Genomic DNA, 18,402 nt, shown 5'->3' with positions numbered 1-18,402 from the left:
ATGCCTTTTTCCCCCAGATTTTGGTAGCATAATTGTGCCACTTCTGTAAAAAACAATTGATAGGTTTCTCTTTTTTTTTATCTGCTCTTCCGCAGTTTGGAAGGCTTAGGTAGTATTATTTTCTTATAATGTTAAAAGAGCTTAGCCATAAAACTGCTGACAATGGTATACCTTAAAAGATGAAACTTTTTAAAAACTTTTTATTTCTTCAATAGTTATTGATATTTCGGGATACCTACTTCTTGAGTTAATAACTTGTTTTTCTAACGTCACCAACTGAACAATTTATGTTCATTCTATATTCTCTAAAAAGACTGTTTCTACCTCTCATCCTAGCTTTGGTCTTATTTCATACATTTTTGTATGTATTTTTTTCTTGAATTCAGCACTATCTAATAATGTTGTAATTCCTGTTTTCTTTTTGTTTTCATTGACATACTTTGTGGTATATTTTGCCCATTCATTTTGCTTTTAACATCTCTTTGATTCTTTATTTTAAATGTAGATAAAATTTCTTAATGACCTTTTGAGTCTTTTTCTTTGTAGGTTCATTTATTCCATCTATAACTATTTTCATAAGCTATATATTTAGTCTTATTGTTTGTAATTTTATATCTATTTTTATAACTGATTGGTAAATATGTGACATACTCTATGCAAATCTTCCCTGTTGTTCTGAAAGTAGGCATCACTAATAATCCATAATCCAGTCTTTTCTGCTGAGCTGAAATTCAGCCTCAGAATCTTTATTAGTTCAACATTACTAATAGCTAATACTAATCAATGAGAACTGGGACACAAGTTTTAATCTATTTGTCATCCTACTGATGTATTAATAAAGACAGAGTATAACTTCACATTTAAGTAGGCCTGATTTTGAACTGCATCATAAATTGTTATCTCAGAGACTTAAGTGAGGATTAAAGGAGATAATGTAAAACACTTAGCATAGTTCCTGGCACTCAATATTTGGTAGTATTACTAATATGATTAATTTTCAATGTTTTTTTTTTTTTTGCCAAGTAGACTCTATTTTCTTTGATTGCCTCTTTTCCTCTGGTAATTTAGAACTCATATAACAAATACTATGTTTTTAAATTTAATTAGTAGTAACATCAAAAATTCAAACATATTTCAAACACCAAGAATTAAACAAGTACCTATTAACTCCCCAATTAATCAGTATTTGTTGACAATTTCATTTTCTCCTGTCATTCAGCTTTCTATGATATAATCTAGGATTTTAGATCTAGCAATTTTGTGTGTGTGTGTTTCTTCTCTTTTAAAAATATTCATGATATTTATTATATTTATATCATGTTTGTATATTTTACAATTCTTTAGACTTTGCCTTACCTGTCCTTTTAAGCAAGACTTCCTAATTCAGTACGCTGGTGTACATCTTTGACATTTCTTTTTCAGGAAGAATATATGGATGCTCTATTTCCTGAGGCCTTTCTTATCTGAAGTGTTTCTTCATATGACAACTTGAAAGGCACACAATTCGTGAGTTGCAAAATTTCTACTTTAAAATACAACTATGCACCTCCACTATCTTCTGGCATCTAATATGAGGATGCTTTTTGAGAGGTGAGTGAGCAAGGAAAACATTCTCTATTGGACCCATGGTCTGACCATTGTATTTTGAAAGATGAAATTCGCACTGCTTCCTCTAGCATCTTTTCATATCATTTTCTTAAAAACTGTCATATCAAAATACTACCTTAAAAATTGTTGAAAAATATCCTTTAGAGTAATATGTTCAGAGGGCACAACCTAATGATAACTGTTTCTATTCCCCCTCCCTACAAGTTGTGTTTCTGTCCAGGGGAAGGAAAACAGGCCATTGTGCCTGGAGCTTCGTGGCATGGAGTAATCAGGGGTTTGGTAATGCAGGGACTTGGAATGAAGCAAGTTAGAATCTTAATCCAATTAAATATTTCTGAAACAGAACATTTATATGAATCTATAAAGATTGTGTTGTTTAAACACACATATCTTCTTTGTCTACATAGTTACTTAGTAGATATTCCTGAGACAAAAAGGAGGGCAGATCCGATTTTGAATAGCAAATGTGCATGCAATGTCCTGGAACAGTGCAATGACAAATTTTAATTTAGATCCAGTGCTTACTCATATTTTACAGAAATAGAAGGATAGAAGTTTCCAGGGCTAAGTGAACAATGTCCCATGACCACCTGAGACAATAGATAGATAGGTTTCAAATTTTGTAATGCCAATTTTTTTGGAGACTTTAATTTTTCTACTGATTCAAGTACCACAGTTCTAGTGATAACCAGTCCAAATGTTTTTTTGTTTTTGTTTTTTCCTCTTGTGAAGCTAGCTGGGAGGAAACATTGTCCTTGTTGAGTCCACTGGTTGATTGGCAGGGATTACATCAAATGTTCAGACAGTAAGAAGAAATAGTGCTTTTACAAGGCAGCCCAGTTCCTCACATTTCGTAGTTACCAAGCTGAAGAACTAAAGTTTCCATCAAGAATCACGCTCAGGCCGGGCGCGGTGGCTCACGCCTGTAATCCCAGCACTTTCGGAGGCCGAGGCGGGCGGATCAACAAGGTCAGGAGATTGAGACCATCCTGGCTAACACGTTGAAACCCTGTCTCTACTAAAAATACAAAAATTAGCGGGGCGTGGTGGCGGGCGCCTGTAGTCCCAGCTGCTGGGGAGGCTGAGGCAGGAGAATGGCGTGAACCCGGGAAGCAGAGCTTGCAGTGAGCTGAGGTCGCGCCACTGTACTCCATCCTGAGTGACAGAGCGAGACTCCTCAAAAAAAGAAAAAAAAAAAAAAAAAAGGAATCACGCTTGTGTTTCTCTTCCTAGCTGCATTCTAGGGGACAGATGTGGGATTCCTGGCTCCATCAGAGTCAGAAGGCATTCTCAGGGAGACCAGTCGTTTGTTGGCTATTCTCTATTTGTCCTTCCTTGCCCCTGTTACCTTCTATTCTGATCATTCTCTGCCCTGCCTGTGCTCCAGGCTTTCTCTTGTGTTCCATCAATGGGAGGCACCGGTAGGAGTAGGAGACTGAAGGGCAGAAGAAAGAACATGGATTATTTATTGACCACTCCCTCCTTCAGGGCACTTTTTGAAAATGGCTGCCGTCCTTTATTGTGAGAGCTCTTTTTGAGAGGTCTCTCTTCTCAGGCACCAACTTTCACAGGCTCCAGTAGTCGGCTCCCTCTGCTTTTTTAGGCCTGGGGTGACAAAGACTTTCTGCTCTTATTAACCTTGAGGTGCTTCCACATTTCTTGTTGGTTCCTTGAATCCCACCCACTTCAGTAAATAGCCCCTTTCTAAAACTCTCTTCAGTTAAACCCTTTTGGATATGCTCTTTCCTGCCTGAATGATACTCATAGTACAATAACCAGACAACTTAGTATTCACTTAAAATTGTATCTTTTCATTTTAATTCCAATTAATCTCCTTTTTAATAAAAAGGAAGTTTTTGTTTTTAGGGACATAAACCACCCAAGCTTAGAAGAAAGATGTGCAGAGGATTGAGACACTGCTTTCCATTCTGTCAAGTTTAGTCACTTTCATTTCTGACCTGTTTACTGAATTTTTTTTTTTTTTTTTTTTTTTTTTTTGAGACAGTGTCTTGCTCTGTTGCTCAGGCTGGATTGCAGTGGCATGATCGCAGCTCACTGCATAGCCATGACCTCCTGGGCTCAAGCAATCCTCCTGCCTCAGCCTCCTGAGAAGCTGGGACTACAGGTGTGCACTATCCCATTGGACTAATTTTTAATTTTTTTGTAGAGATGGGGTATTGCCATGTTGCCCAGGCTGGTCTTGAACTCCTGGGCTCCAGTGATCCTCCTGCCTTGACCTCCCAAAGAGCTGGGATTATAGGCATGAGCCACCATGTCTGGTCTTCACTTACATTTTGATGATTCTCTAAAGAATATCTTCCATGATGTCACTCTTTTTTGTTTGCATCACCAATATTACTTTTTACTGATTCCAACCCATTTTAAGTTTTGATAAAATTATTTGATGTAGTCTCACTTATTCATGTAACGATCATTTACTGATTGATTGGCTGCTCTGTGCCAGGCACTGCATGGACAATGGGGAATCCTGAAAGACACAGCCCAGCCATTGAGGAGCTTCTCCAGTGGACAAAATCCAAATAAGGATAAAATAGATGGTAATGGAAAACACTAGGAGTGCTTTTGAATTATATTTCATAGTAATAAGAAATACTCCAGAACACCTTCCTCAACATATATGTTTTAGACATACATAATTCATAAGGCATACTGCCTAAGCATTGAAATAAAATAAATAATCTTCAAGCTGGGTGACCATCCACTTTCTAGAAGAAAGCTTGCTATATTTATTTGTTTATCCCACAAACATTTTTCTGTTGGGTGCTTACTGTGTGTTAGGCAATGTGCTAGATTAGGGGATACAATGGAGACTAAGACTGTGCCTCTGCTCTTTCAAAGTTTATAGGCTAATGTTCTAAGAATGAACTCTGAGCATGTGTAGTAGTAGCCCTTCTAAAGATGAAAACTGCCACAACAAGAGTTTTGGGGCACATTTAAAACTAAGTCCCTTTAGGGATCCAGAAGCACTGACTCCTCCTTTACAGCATGGTGTCACCGACATGTCAAAAACTGTTTTGATTCAAATGCTAAAAACTATTCAGAAGAGAAATTCTGAATAACTACTGCAGGAAAAATATAAAATTAAACAGTTGTATCCATCTTTGTGATATTCATGACAGCAAAGGGAAGCATACTACAGAAAGGAAATAGTAAAATGCAAACAGAAATATAGTGGAAAAACTTACTTCTATCTAAATAGCACCAGATTAATTATGATAATTTTAAAAGTTATCAGTGACACTTCTTAGAACATAAGGTTACACACCCAAAGTTAAAGCATGATTATGGTCACTAGGTGACTTATTTCCAATGAACTCTTCAAAAGGAGTTATGCAGTTGGCCTAATTTTAAAAAGCAATTTTAATATCTTTAGTCACACAAAGTATATTTCATTACTTTATGTGATGTTATGATTCTTTTTTAAAGAACTTTGCTTTTACAAAAAGAAAGCCCAAAGATGCATACACATAGTCACAGATTTTTAGATGGGATTCGTTTTCCTTTTTTCTTGGTAAAACATGTTTTTGCCAAGTTTGCAACCCACTTGAACTTCTGTCTGTTCTTTGATTTTAGAATCAACTTGGAATCCTTTTAACACTGGAAAAATCATAGAGTTAGTCATAAAGTTTTTAAAAAAGTCTTAGCAAAGTTTACTGAAGATTGTTATTATCACCAAATTATCTGTAAATAAAAACCCTTCTTACTAACATTAGGTGTACCTGTATCTGAAATACAGTGTTTCAATTTTAGATGAGATCAATTTAAGCATTTATAAAATAGCTTTATAAAGAAAAAATTAAAAAAAAGACATTCTAAGAAAAGCTTATTCTAATTCTTTAACTGTTTTTTTTAAAATTATACTTTAAGTTTAGGGTACATGTGCACAATGTGCAGGTTAGGTACATATGTATACATGTGACATGTTGGTGTGCTGCACCCACTAACTCGTCATCTAGGATTAGGTATATCTCCCAGTGCTATCCCTCCCCTCTCCTCCCACCCCACAACAGTCCCCAGAGTGTGATGTTCCCTCTCCTGTGTCCATGTGTTCCCATTGTTCAGTTCCCACCTATGAGTGAGCATATGTGGTGTCTGGTTTTTTGTTCTTGCGATAGTTTACTGAGAATGATGATTTCCAATTTCATCCATGTCCCTACAAAGGACATGAACTCATCATTTTTTATGGCTGCATAGTATTCCATGGTGTATATGTGCCACATTTTCTTAATCCAGTCTATCATTGTTGGACATTTGGGTTGGTTCCAAGTCTTTGCTATTGTGAATAGTGCCACAATAAATAAATAAATTATTTATAAATAAATAATTTATTTACAAATAATTTATAAATAAATAAATAGTGCTGCATGTGTCTTTATAGCAGCATGATTTATAGTCCTTTGGGTATATACCCAGTAATGGGATGGCTGGGTCAAATGGTATTTGTAATTCTAGATCCCTGAGGAATCGCCACACTGACTTCCACAATGGTTGAACTAGTTTACAGTCCCACCAACAGTGTAAAAGTGTTCCTATTTCTCCACATCCTCTCCAGCACCTGTTGTTTCCTGACTTCTTAATGATTGCCATTCTAACTGGTGTGAGATGATATCTCATTGTGGTTTTGATTTGCATTTCTCTGATGGCCAGTGATAGTGAGCATTTTTTCATGTGTTTTTTGACTGCATAAATGTCTTCTTTTGAGAAGTGTCTGTTCATGTCCTTTGCCCACTTTTTGATGGGGTTGTTTTTTTCTCATAAATTTGTTTGAGTTCATTGTAGATTCTGGATATTAGCCCTTTGTCAGATGAATAGGTTGCGAAAATTTTTTCCCATTTTGTGGGTTGCCTGTTCACTCTGATGGTAGTTTCCTTTGCTGTGCAGAAGCTCTTTAGTTTAATTAGATCCCATTTGTCAATTTTGTCTTTTGTTGCCATTGCTTTTGGTGTTTTAGACATGAAGTCCTTGCCCATGCCTATGTCCTGAATGGTAATGCCTAGGTTTTCTTCTAGGGTTTTTATGGTTTTAGGTCTAACGTTTAAGTCTTTAATCCATCTTGAATTGATCTTTGTATAAGGTGTAAGGAAGGGATCCAGTTTCAGCTTTCTACATATGGCTAGCCAGTTTTCCCAGCACCATTTATTAAATAGGGAATCCTTTCCCCATTGCTTGTTTTTCTCAGGTTTGTCAAAGATCAGATAGTTGTAGATATGTGGCGTTATTTCTGAGGGCTCTGTTCTGTTCCATTGATCTATATCTCTGTTTTGGTACCAGTACCATGCTGTTTTGGTTACTGTAGCCTTGTAGTATAGTTTGAAGTCAGGTAGCGTGATGCCTCCAGCTTTGTTCTTTTGGCTTAGGATTGACTTGGCGATGCGGGCTCTTTTTTGGTTCCATATGAACTTTAAAGTAGTTTTTTCCAATTCTGTGAAGAAAGTCATTGGAAAGTCATTGGTAGCTTGATGGGGATGGCATTGAATCTATAAATTACCTTGGGCAGTATGGCCATTTTCACGGTATTGATTCTTCCTACCCATGAGCATGGAGTGTTCTTCCATTTGTTTGTATCCTCTTTTATTTCATTGAGCAGTGGTTTGTAGTTCTCCTTGAAGAGGTCCTTCACATCCCTTGTAAGTTGGATTCCTAGGTATTTTATTCTCTTTGAAGCAATTGTGAATGGGAGTTCACTCATGATTTGGCTCTCTGTTTGTCTGTTGTTGGTGTATAAGAATGCTTGTGATTTTTGTACATTGATTTTGTATCCTGAGACTTTGCTGAAGTTGCTTATGAGCTTAAGGAGATTTTGGGCTGAGACAATGGGGTTTTCTAGATATACAATCATGTCGTCTGCAAACAGGGACAATTTGACTTCCTCTTTTCCTAATTGAATACCCTTTATTTCCTTCTCCTGCCTAATTGCCCTGGCCAGGACTTCCATCACTATGTTGAATAGGAGTGGTGAGAGAGGGCATCCCTGTCTTGTGCCAGTTTTCAAAGGGAATGCTTCCAGTTTTTGCCCATTCAGTATGATATTGGCTGTTGGTTTGTCATAGATAGCTCTTATTATTTTGAGATACGTCCCATCAATACCTAATTTATTGAGAGTTTTTAGTATGAAGGGTTGTTGAATTTTGTCAAAGGCCTTTTCTGCATCTATTGAGATAATCGTGTCGTTTTTGTCTTTGGTTCTGTTTATATGCTTGATTACATTTATTGATTTGCGTATATTGAACCAGCCTTGCATCCCAGGGATGAAGCCCACTTGATCATGGTGGATAAGCTTTTTGATGTCCACTTGATCATGGTGGATAAGCTTTTTGATGTGCTGCTGGATTCGGTTTGCCAGTGCTTTATTGAGGATTTTTGCATCAATGTTCATCAAGGATATTGGTCTAAAATTCTCCTTTTTGGTTGTGTCTCTGCCAGGCTTTGGTATCAGGATGATGCTGGCCTCAGAAAATGAGTTAGGGAGGATTCCCTCTTTTTCTATTGCTTGGAATAGTTTCAGAAGGAATGGTACCAGTTCCTCCTTGTACCTCTGGTAGAATTTGGCTGTGAATCCATCTGGTCCTGGACTCTTTTTGGTTGGTAAGCTATTGATTATTGCCACAATTTCAGAGCCTGTTATTGATCTATTCAGAGATTCAACTTCTTCCTGGTTTAGTCTTGGGAGGGTGTATGTGTCGAGGAATTTATCCATTTCTTCTAGACTTTCTAGTTTATTTGCGTAGATGTTTGTAGTATTCTCTGATGCTAGTTTGTATTTCTGTGGGATTGGTGGTGATATCCCCTTTATCATTTTTTATTGCGTCTATTTGATTCTTCTCTTTTCTTCTTTATTAGTCTTGCTAGCGGTCTATCAATTTTGTTGATCCTTTCAAAAAACCAGCTCCTGGATTCGTTAATTTTTTGAAGGGTTTTTTGTGTCTCTATTTCCTTCAGTTCTGCTCTGATTTTAGTTATTTTTGCTTTCTGCTAGCTTTTGAATGTGTTTGCTCTTGCTTTTCTAGTTCTTTTAATTGTGATGTTAGGGTGTCAATTTTGGATCTTTCCTGCTTTCTCTTGTGGGCATTTAGTGCTATAAATTTCCCTCTACACACTGCTTTGAATGCGTCCCAGAGATGCTGGTATGGTGTGTCTTTGTTCTCGTTGGTTTCAAAGAACATCTTTATTTCTGCCTTCATTTCGTTATGTACCCAGTAGTCATTCAGGAGCAGGTTGTTCAGTTTCCATGTAGTTGAGCAGTTTTGAGTGAGTTTCTTAATCCTGAGTTCTAGTTTGATAGTACTGTGGTCTGACAGATAGTTTGTTATAATTTCTGTTCTTTTACATTTGCTGAGGAGAGCTTTACTTCCAAGTATCTGGTCAATTTTTGAATAGGTGTGGTGTGGTGCTGAAAAAATATGTATATTCTGTTGTTTTGGGGTGGAGAGTTCTGTAGATGTCTATTAGGTCTGCTTGGTGCAGAGCTGAGTTCAATTCCTGGGTATCCTTGTTGACTTTCTGTCTCGTTGATCTGTCTAATGTTGACAGTGGGGTGTTAGACTCCCACACATTAATAATGGGAGACTTTAAGTCTCTTTGTAGGTCACTCAGGACTTGCTTTATGAATCTGGGTGCTCCTGTATTGGGTGCATATATATTTAGGATAGTTAGCTCTTCTTGTTGAATTGATCCCTTTACCATTATGTAATGGCCTTCTTTGTGTCTTTTGATCTTTGTTGGTTTAAAGTCTGTTTTATCAGAGACTAGGATTGCAACCCCTGCCTTTTTTTGTTTTCCATTGGCTTGGTAGATCTTCCTCCATCCTTTTATTTTGAGCCTATGTGTGTCTCTGCATGTGAGATGGGTTTCCTGAATACAACACACTGATGGGTCTTGACTCTTTATCCAATTTGCCAGTCTGTGTCTTTTAATTGGAGCATTTAGTTCATTTACATTTAAAGTTAATATTGTTATGTGTGAATTTGAACCTGTCATTATGATGTCAGCTGGTTATTTTGCTCGTTAGTTAATGCAGTTTCTTCCTAGTCTGGATAGTCTTTACATTTTGGCATGATTTTGCAGTGGCTGGTACCCGTTGTTCCTTTCCATGTTTAGTGCTTCTTTCAGGAGCTCTTTTAGGGCAGGCCTGGTGGTGACCAAATCTCTCAGCATTTGCTTGTCTGTAAAGGATTTTATTTCTCCTTCACTTATGAAGCTTAGTTTGGCTGGATATGAAATTCTGGGTTGAAAATTCTTTTCTCTAAGAATGTTGAATACTGGCCCCCACTCTCTTCTGGCTTGTAGAGTTTCTGCTGAGAGATCCACTGTTAGTCTGATGGGCTTCCCTTTGTGGGTAACCCGACCTTTCTCTCTGGCTGCCCTTAACATTTTTTCCTTCATTTCAACTTTGGTGAATCTGACAATTATGTGTCTTGGAGTTGCTCTTCTCGAGGAGTATGTTTGTGGCGTTCTCTGTATTTCCTGAATCTGAATGTTGGCCTGACTTGCTAGATTGGGAAAGTTCTCCTGGATAATATCCTGCAGAGTGTTTTCCAACTTGGTTCCATTCTCCCCATCACTTTCAGGTACACCAGTCAGACGTAGATTTGGTCTTTTCACATAGTCCCATATTTCTTGGAGGCTTTGCTCATTTCTTTTTATTCTTTTTTTCTCTAAACTTCCCTTCTCGTTTCATTTCATTCATTTCATCTTCCATTGCTGATACCCTTTCTTCCAGTTGATCGCATCGCCTCCTGAGGCTTCTGCATTCTTCACGTAGTTCTTGAGCCTTGGCTTTCAGCTCCATCAGCTCCTTTAAGCACTTCTCTGTATTGGTTATTCTAGTTATACATTCTTCTAAATTTTTTTCAAAGTTTTTAACTTCTTTGCCTTTGGTTTGAATTTCCTCCTGTAGCTTGTAGTTTGATCGTCTGATGTCTTCTTCTCTCAACTCGTCAAAGTCATTCTCCATCCAGCTTTGTTCCATTGCTGGTGAGGAACTGCGTTCCTTTGGAGGAGGAGAGGTGCTCTGCTTTTTAGAGTTTCCAGTTTTTCTGCTCTGTTTTTTCCCCATCTTTGTGGTTTTATCTACTTTTGGTCTTTGATGATGGTGATGTACAGATGGGTTTTTGGTGTGGATGTCCTTTCTGTTTGTTAGTTTTCCTTCTAACAGACAGGACCCTCAGCTGCAGGTCTGTTGGAGTTTGCTAGAGGTCCACTCCAGACCCTGTTTGCCTGGGTATCAGCAGTGGTGTCTGCAGAACAGTTATTTTTCGTGAATCGCGAATGCTGCTGACTGATGGTTCCTCTGGAAGTTTTGTCTCAGAGGAGTACCCGGCCGTGTGAGGTGTCAATCTGCCCCTACTGGGGGGTGCCTCCCAGTTAGGCTGCTCAGGGGTCAGGGACCCACTTGAGGAGACAGTCTGCCCGTTCTCAGCTCTCCAGCTGCATGCTGGGAGAACCACTGCTCTCTTCAAAGCTGTCAGACAGGGACGTTTAAGTCTGCAGAGGTTACTGCTGTCTTTTAAGTCTGCAGAGGTTACTGCTGTCTTTTTGTTTGTCTGTGCCCTGCCCCCAGAGGTGGAGCCTACAGAGGCAGGCAGGCCTCCTTGAGCTGTGGTGGGCTCCACCCAGTTGGAGCTTCTGGGCTGCTTTGTTTACCTAAGCAAGCCTGGGCAATGGCGGGCACCCCTCCCCCAGCCTTGCTGCCACCTTGCAGTTTGATCTCAGACTGCTGTGCTAGCAATCAGCGAGACTCCGTGGGCGTAGGACCTGCCAAGCAATGTGCAGGATATAATCTCCTGGTGTGCCATTTTTTAAGCCCATCGGAAAAGCGCAGTATTTGGGTGGGAGTGACCCGATTTTCCAGGTGCTGTCTGTCACCCCTTTGTTTGACTAGGAAAGGGAACTCCCTGACCCCTTGCGCTTCCAGAGGGAGGCAATGCCTTGCCCTGCTTCGGCTCATGCATGGTGCGCTGCACCCACTGACCCGCGCCCACTGTCTGGCAGTCCCTAGTGAGATGGAACCGGTACCTCAGATGGAAATGCAGAAATCACCCGTCTTCTGCATCGCTCACTCTGGGGGCTGTAGACCGGAGCTGTTCCTATTCGGCCATCTTGGCTCCTCCCCCTTCTTTAACCATTAAAAGAACACTCTTTACAAACTTACTTGACCATTGATTTCCTCAGCATACATGAGGTAAATTTTGGAGATTGAAAATAAATCAGATGTTATTCTTATCAAAATGCTATGATACAGTAACTTTACCTGCTTTAAACTTAGCTCTACACATACGGTTGAAACAAAGAATAAGTTAGGAACATGTTACATAGAAAACTAATTAATTGTAAAATAATAAGAATTGAAAATTCAACACTGAGAGTTTGGAGTCTGGATTTGTCACCAATCATTGTTGGCACCTAGAATAAATCACTAACTTTATGGACCTTTCTTTTCTCATATATAAATTATGAGAGTTTACCCAGAAATCTAGTCATTATGCCTTCCATTTTACTATGACAAAAATGTGATCACCTGAAAATAGACATAGAAAGGACACCTTGCCTGTACTTACGAAGAAAAGCAAGAGCAACTAAAACTGCTTTTGAAAGACTAATGAAATGTTGTGACTAATATACACAGATTAAAGGTAATGTCACCATGCTTTACAAATTGAAAGAAGACAAAGGTCAATATAGAATCAGGGAAGAGAGCAGAGAGGGATTTCCTCTCTCAGACACACTGTAAGGGGCTGAAGAATCAGGTCTTCCACAGTGAATCCTAGAATGCTTTGAGTCACCTACTCTCTCGACACATATGATAAACCATTTTATCCACTTTGGCTTCTTATAACATGCAATGTGCACAGCAAAGCATATTTTATAATAAAGTGATAATCACAACTTATATTTGTGGCGTAGAATTTGGGCACTGCATGCCATTTGGAGTCAGAGGAACCTGGGTTTCATCCTGATGCCAACACTTGCCAGCTGGGTGAACTTGAGCAAGTTGCTTAGCTTTTAAGAGCCTTGGTTTCCTCACTCATAAGCTAAAAATAATTATTGGTAAGCCCTAATACTCAACTATAATTATGGGTTTCTACATTGTGACCCCATTAATGGAGGGGAGTTTATGAAATTTGCTTTTTGGCCTTTCTGGACTCCCTTTTGGTTTCAAAGCCTTTCCTAACATCATCTCTACCTTTTCTGAGAAGAAGGGGCCCCTGGAGGCATTTTTTCTTGGGATTAGGCTTTGGATCAGGAAAGAAATATTTCCCTTCCTGACCAAAAGATTCATGAAACTTGGGTGCCAAGAGTTGGCAACAGCCAGATGCCTCTTCTTCAATAGCCTAATTAGTTAGTAGTGGTGTGTGTTAGCAGGAAAGGACAGGGGAGGAACCTCCCAAAGAACAATGTGAATTTGCCCCCTTTGGATTGTCTCATGAACAATCCTAATTATCTTTTATGGGGTATTGGTTGTATTGTTTAGGGAGAAGTGAGGGGGCAGAAATTGGGTGGTGGCTGGGGAAGACAGACATACATGAAGTGAAAAGGCTGATCTTAAGTTTGGGGAAATGGTCACACCTTTGAACTGGGTGACTTAGTCATAGTCCTTGCTCCTATCACAATGATGGGCACCAAGAGGGCTTTAAGGTTCCCTAAAAGTCTGTGAACCTGATAGGCTTCTGTCATCTCTCGGCTTCTTTAGGATCCCATGGATGCCACAACTACTGGAAACGCTCTGACAGCATAAACAAACAAACAGTTTATCTAATGACAATCAATATGTGTGCTTCTAAAATTCATTTCCTACCATTTTCTTTACTACAAATAGAAAAAGGACTTTATCTTCTTTTCCTGCAGTGATTTGTAGTGTTAGAAGTAAATAAAAGTAACTCTCTTCTTAATAGGTCAAATGTTTTCTTCTGAAATTTAATTATTCTCCAAATATTTTATCTTCATTTTCATTTTATCTTTATTATCTTCAATTTCAACCAAACTCATTGAACTCATTTTAGGTAGAGTATTATCCTTAAAGTACTGTGGGGGTGGGAGGGAGCACTAATATAAATCAGAAAATGACAAGAGTATCGTGGGTTTTTTTTTTTCTTTAAAAGATGGAGCATTAAATCATTTAGAAGGTAAAAGTTGTCTCTAAAGAGCTGCTGTTAATGGAAGAGACTAATCAGGATGTATTTTCTCTTAAATAATTTTGTCTGAACTCTTATCTACTCACAATGAAGTTGTTTTCTGTTTGTTTTTTACAAAAAGCAGAATAGTTTTGATTTTTATACTAATTCACATTTTCTTTTAATTAAACTGTTGGGGAGATTTGGTTATTATTTCAATGACTCTCTTGCCTACCTCAGAAATGCTTAATACTACATAGAGGTATGATATCTTTGGCAATCTAAAATTTAACACTTATTCTTTAATAGCTTATCAATGAAATACGTGTTGAGAAACCCATTTATATTAATCATCCCCTTTGCCAAGATCTATCATTTTTAAATTGTTGTTATCTCCATTCTAATTAGAAGTGTCTCAAACCTACTGAGTTTATAGAAGAAATAATAGGATCTTCCCTTCTCCAGGCTTTTCTTCCTGAAAGATGGCAAATGCTTCAAAAACTGAACAAGTTGATCAATAAATTATACCGGGACAAGCTTACCCACCACTGAAGTGCAACCATCTTTGGGGTAGCTCCCTACGGCTGTTTACCACCATGCTGTGGTGCCTAGGAGCAGTCTGTCATAAAGAAAAGAAGAATGCACTTGGAATATAAGCAACGGGCAATTTGCAGAAGAGAAGATATAATTATCTAGATTGGAATATGACCAGGACAACCATACCATTCCCACAAACCACCAAGAAGGCAAAAAGTAAGCAAGAGAGGTTTGGGTATCTGATAATTGTTTGAATCACAATCTAATGCTTTTATGCTACCAAAAAATGAAATTTAGAAACCTTTTTGGTTTTGTCTCTTGTTGTCTCATTCACCTGTACATAATCCTTATGCTGCTTCCTACTTTGGCCACAGAGGAAATCAGAAAAAGGCCATTGAAAACTACTCTTTAAGCTATCTGGGGGATTTACCTTGTGATCTAAGATACTATTTATTTCTAAAGCTGAAATAACATTGTGCCTGTGGAATCAATGAGATGATGAAAAAAATGGACTTTGTCAGTGGGTGGAGGGATGTGTTGATGGGCAGATGACCTCCTTCTCCTCAGGGTCCCACCCCCTACTGTACTTCCTCAGAATACATCACTTTAACACAAACTCTCCCTGAGGTCCATTTCTGGGAAATCCAACCTAAGACAGGTGGTAGGGATGATTCAGAACAAAACTCTAAGACCTGCACATTTAAAAATCTGATTATTGAAATCAATAGGACCCAATATGCATATATTCACTACTAGACCCTGAAGGGATAACCATAAATACAATAATTTTTTAGAGAGATAAATTAGCAATAACTTACATTTAAATTAATCAAAAAGAGGCACGATTAAAAACCATGGTCAATTTAAGATGTTATTAATATATTAACAAATCATAATTCTTGAAAACTGCAAGAATTTCAATAATTTATATTTTTGCATGTACAGTAGGAACCTTGCAACATTGTCAAAGCATTGCATAGCAGCTAGACCTTTTAACAGAAAACGGAATTAGAATTCTCAGTAAACTCGGCTGGGTGCAGTGGCTCACACCTGTAATCCCAGCACTTTGGGAGGCTGAGGCGGGCAGATCATGAGGTCAGGAGAGCGAGACCACAGTGAAACCCCGTCTCTACTAAAAATACAAAAAAAATTAGCCAGGCGTGGTGGCGGGCCCCTGTAGTCCCAGGTACTTGGGAGGCTGAGGCAGGAGATTGGCGTGAACCCAGGAGGCAGAGCTTGCAGTGAGCCAAGATTGCACCACTGCACTCCAGCTTCAGCCTGGGCAACAGAGCAAGACTCTGTCTCAGAAAAAAAAAAAAAGAAAAAGAATTCTCAGTAAACTCTAACATACTACTGGTATTAGCCTTCAATTGGTCACTTAGTATGTTACTAGTAATGATCTTGGTCATGTCTAAGAATGAAAGCCTGTGTAATTACACAACCATTGTTCATAAGACTCAAAGAATCTCCATTTTAAAAAATTACTTAATGTCTTATTTTGCTTAAGAGAGTACCAAGGACTATACATTGATAATCACTCACATCTTCACATCTTTGTCCACAGAAATAGCATAAGAGAATTTAAAAATGACTTCAAGATGCGTCCATAGTACTAATAACTGCCATTTACTGCTTGCCATTATTGTTCATGGTATTCTGAACACATTGTCTATAATCCTTACAACTGCCAAGCTGGGCAGATTTTATTACGCCCATCATGAAGATGGGAACATTGAGGTATGAGGGCCTCCAATAACTTACTGTAGATTACACAAGTAATACTTACGACCTGATCCTATCTTCATGTTTTTTCTATTAAAGCATGCATGTCAAATCTTTGATTTTTCACTAGTCAGCCCTATATCCATGTCCAAAGAATAAATGGGAAAATATCTACAGTATGTGTTCAGCAAACCTACATCACTCTTGTTTCTAAGGACTAAGTTCTGGATTATATAACTTTTAGAATTTTGCTAATTTCTATACACTTTCTAGAAGTCACCTTTATTCTCTTTAAGAAAATTACTATAAAATTAAACTGAAACTAAATTACATTCTCAAGGCTTCAGCCTATAGCTTAGAAATAAATTAATCCCTTGGCTAATGGTGATGGAAAACACTAGCAATGGACCCTCAGTGAGGTGTGGTGTTCATTCCTGCCATACCCCAGGGAGTGACAAAGGACACTCTAGGGTTCCTTGTGATAAAAAATATAAATGGGGCCCCCGAATCAGGAGTTTTCCTCAGTGGCTGTTTCTGAAGTAATTTCAAAAAAACGATCCATGACAGTTCTCAAACCAGATGACAATGATGTTCAATGCTCTCTCCTCAGAGAACCTTTCCTGGCCACCCACTATAATGCAGCTCACTGTGCCACAACGCTCTACACTCTACTAACCCATTTTGTTTTTTATAACCTCTAAAAACATGAAATTATCTCAGTTAATCAATTAATTCCATAATGTTTACTGAGCATCCATACGTACCAGGAACTGTTCTAAGGATCTGGGTATATGGTATTAAATAAAACAGGAGAAAATTACTGCATTCATGGAGTATATATACCTATTAAGTGTCTCTCATATCTTCCTTTTGTAGAGGCTTTTTCTGTCTTACTTCAAGCCCTGGACACATAATGGGTGCTCAATAAATATTTGTTTAATTACTAGAATAAGTGTAAATCTGAAACTCTGCATGGAGAGTTTTTTTTAACAAGTTATTGAGCTAAAGTTGAGCCTCGCCCTCACTTTTACTCCCATAATCTCACCAAAGTAAAAGGAACTAGATCTAGCCTTCCCCTGTAAAGCATAATTTTATTGGAAAGCATTTATGAAGTTACTTCTTCACCTGCCCTAGATACACAAGAAGATGCACAAGAAGGTATTGGATACTGTATAGGTATTTGAAGCATTGGATGGTTTAGACTAAATGACAATCTAAGACTCCGTAATATCTGGGGTAAAGAACATTGTGTGGTAGAGGGAAGGAGTTCTTAAACTTTGATATACCTGACCTGGATTCAACTCCCAACCTTGGTGCCTACCAGCTGGTTGTTCATGGCAAGTCACTTTACTCCTCTGAGCCAAAGTTCAGCATCTGAAAAATGTGAACAATCCTAACTGCTTAAGGTACTTCACAGGGAATATGGAATATTTCCATAAGGAACTTCCCTCCCCCTACATATGCATTAGCAAATATTCAAGCTCTCATAACATAATATTCAAGCAAGAATAACACAAATGTAACAATGTCATTATGCTGTGCAGAGGGCAAAAAGAATTCAAAGGGAGATCTGCATTGCTGAGAAGCCACCTTGCAAATTCAGAAAGGCCCAGAGTGCTGTTGGTTATTTAACATAAATATAGACGTAGCCACTGGATTTGACTTTAGATAGAAACAAAACAAACTGCTGATCATGTGTGAATTTAAAAGAAAAATGGCCTTAAACAAGAATGTCTTTCTTTCTGATTTGTCTTCCTACCTGATATTCTACTAGCAGAAAAATTGAAATTCATTGTTACTGACTAACAGAGCAAATATAGACTCTAAAATGGTAGAATGAAAATAAATATTTTTCTTTGCAAAAATCCCATAGAAACTACAGTAAGCAAATTGGTTTTATTAAAAAGACAAAGAGAGGGAAGTACTTCTGAGGCAGTGGAAATAGAACCTCCGAAACCCCATTCCTCCATAAAAACAACAAGAATGCTGGCAAAACCTGTCAAAATTAACTTTTTCAAAACCCTAGAAATTAACCAAAGGCTTTCAATAATCTGAGGAGCATTTATACAAGAAAAAAAGAGTTGACTATCAATAAGAACAGTGAACTTCGTGGCACTTTAACTTACCCTATTTCCATTACCCTCTCCCCAGCTCTTCATTAGCCTTAAAACAATCAGCCTTGGAATAGTGGTAGCTGTGAAAAACAGCATCCTATCAGTTAAAGGAAGCAGAAAGGGTGTGGACTCTCAAACAAAAAGTCCCATTTCTGGAGAATTATCACTATTAGGCCTATCTGGAAGCTCTCTGGCAAAGCCCATTCAGTAGGCCTGTCTTTATTTGACCTAGTTCAGAGATTCCTAAGTCAGGAAATCCATACCAGCAGTGTGTATGTTTAAAACAATTA

At 38.2% G+C, this 18,402-nt stretch overlaps 2 protein-coding genes across 2 annotated transcripts in view; one reads left to right on the top strand and one right to left on the bottom strand.

Moving 5' to 3' along the window:
- PDE1C (phosphodiesterase 1C) overlaps positions 1-1,689 on the top strand; it is a 799,595-nt gene extending 797,906 nt beyond the window's left edge. The window contains exon 20 of the mRNA XM_034963890.3: positions 1,423-1,689. Coding sequence (XP_034819781.2) covers positions 1,423-1,467 — 45 coding nt within the window. The 3' untranslated portion in view covers positions 1,468-1,689. The remainder of the gene's footprint in view (positions 1-1,422) is intronic.
- The window catches only part of ITPRID1 (ITPR interacting domain containing 1), a 233,864-nt gene that overhangs the window by 25,267 nt on the left and 190,195 nt on the right, over positions 1-18,402 (bottom strand). The gene's annotated exons all lie outside the window — the stretch shown is intronic.

The sequence above is a fragment of the Pan paniscus genome, chromosome 6 (genome assembly GCF_029289425.2).
Source record: "Pan paniscus chromosome 6, NHGRI_mPanPan1-v2.0_pri, whole genome shotgun sequence".
NCBI lineage: Eukaryota > Metazoa > Chordata > Mammalia > Primates > Hominidae > Pan > Pan paniscus.
The sequence above is the reverse complement of the archived record's forward strand: the minus strand, read 5'-3'. Positions and strand labels throughout refer to the sequence as shown.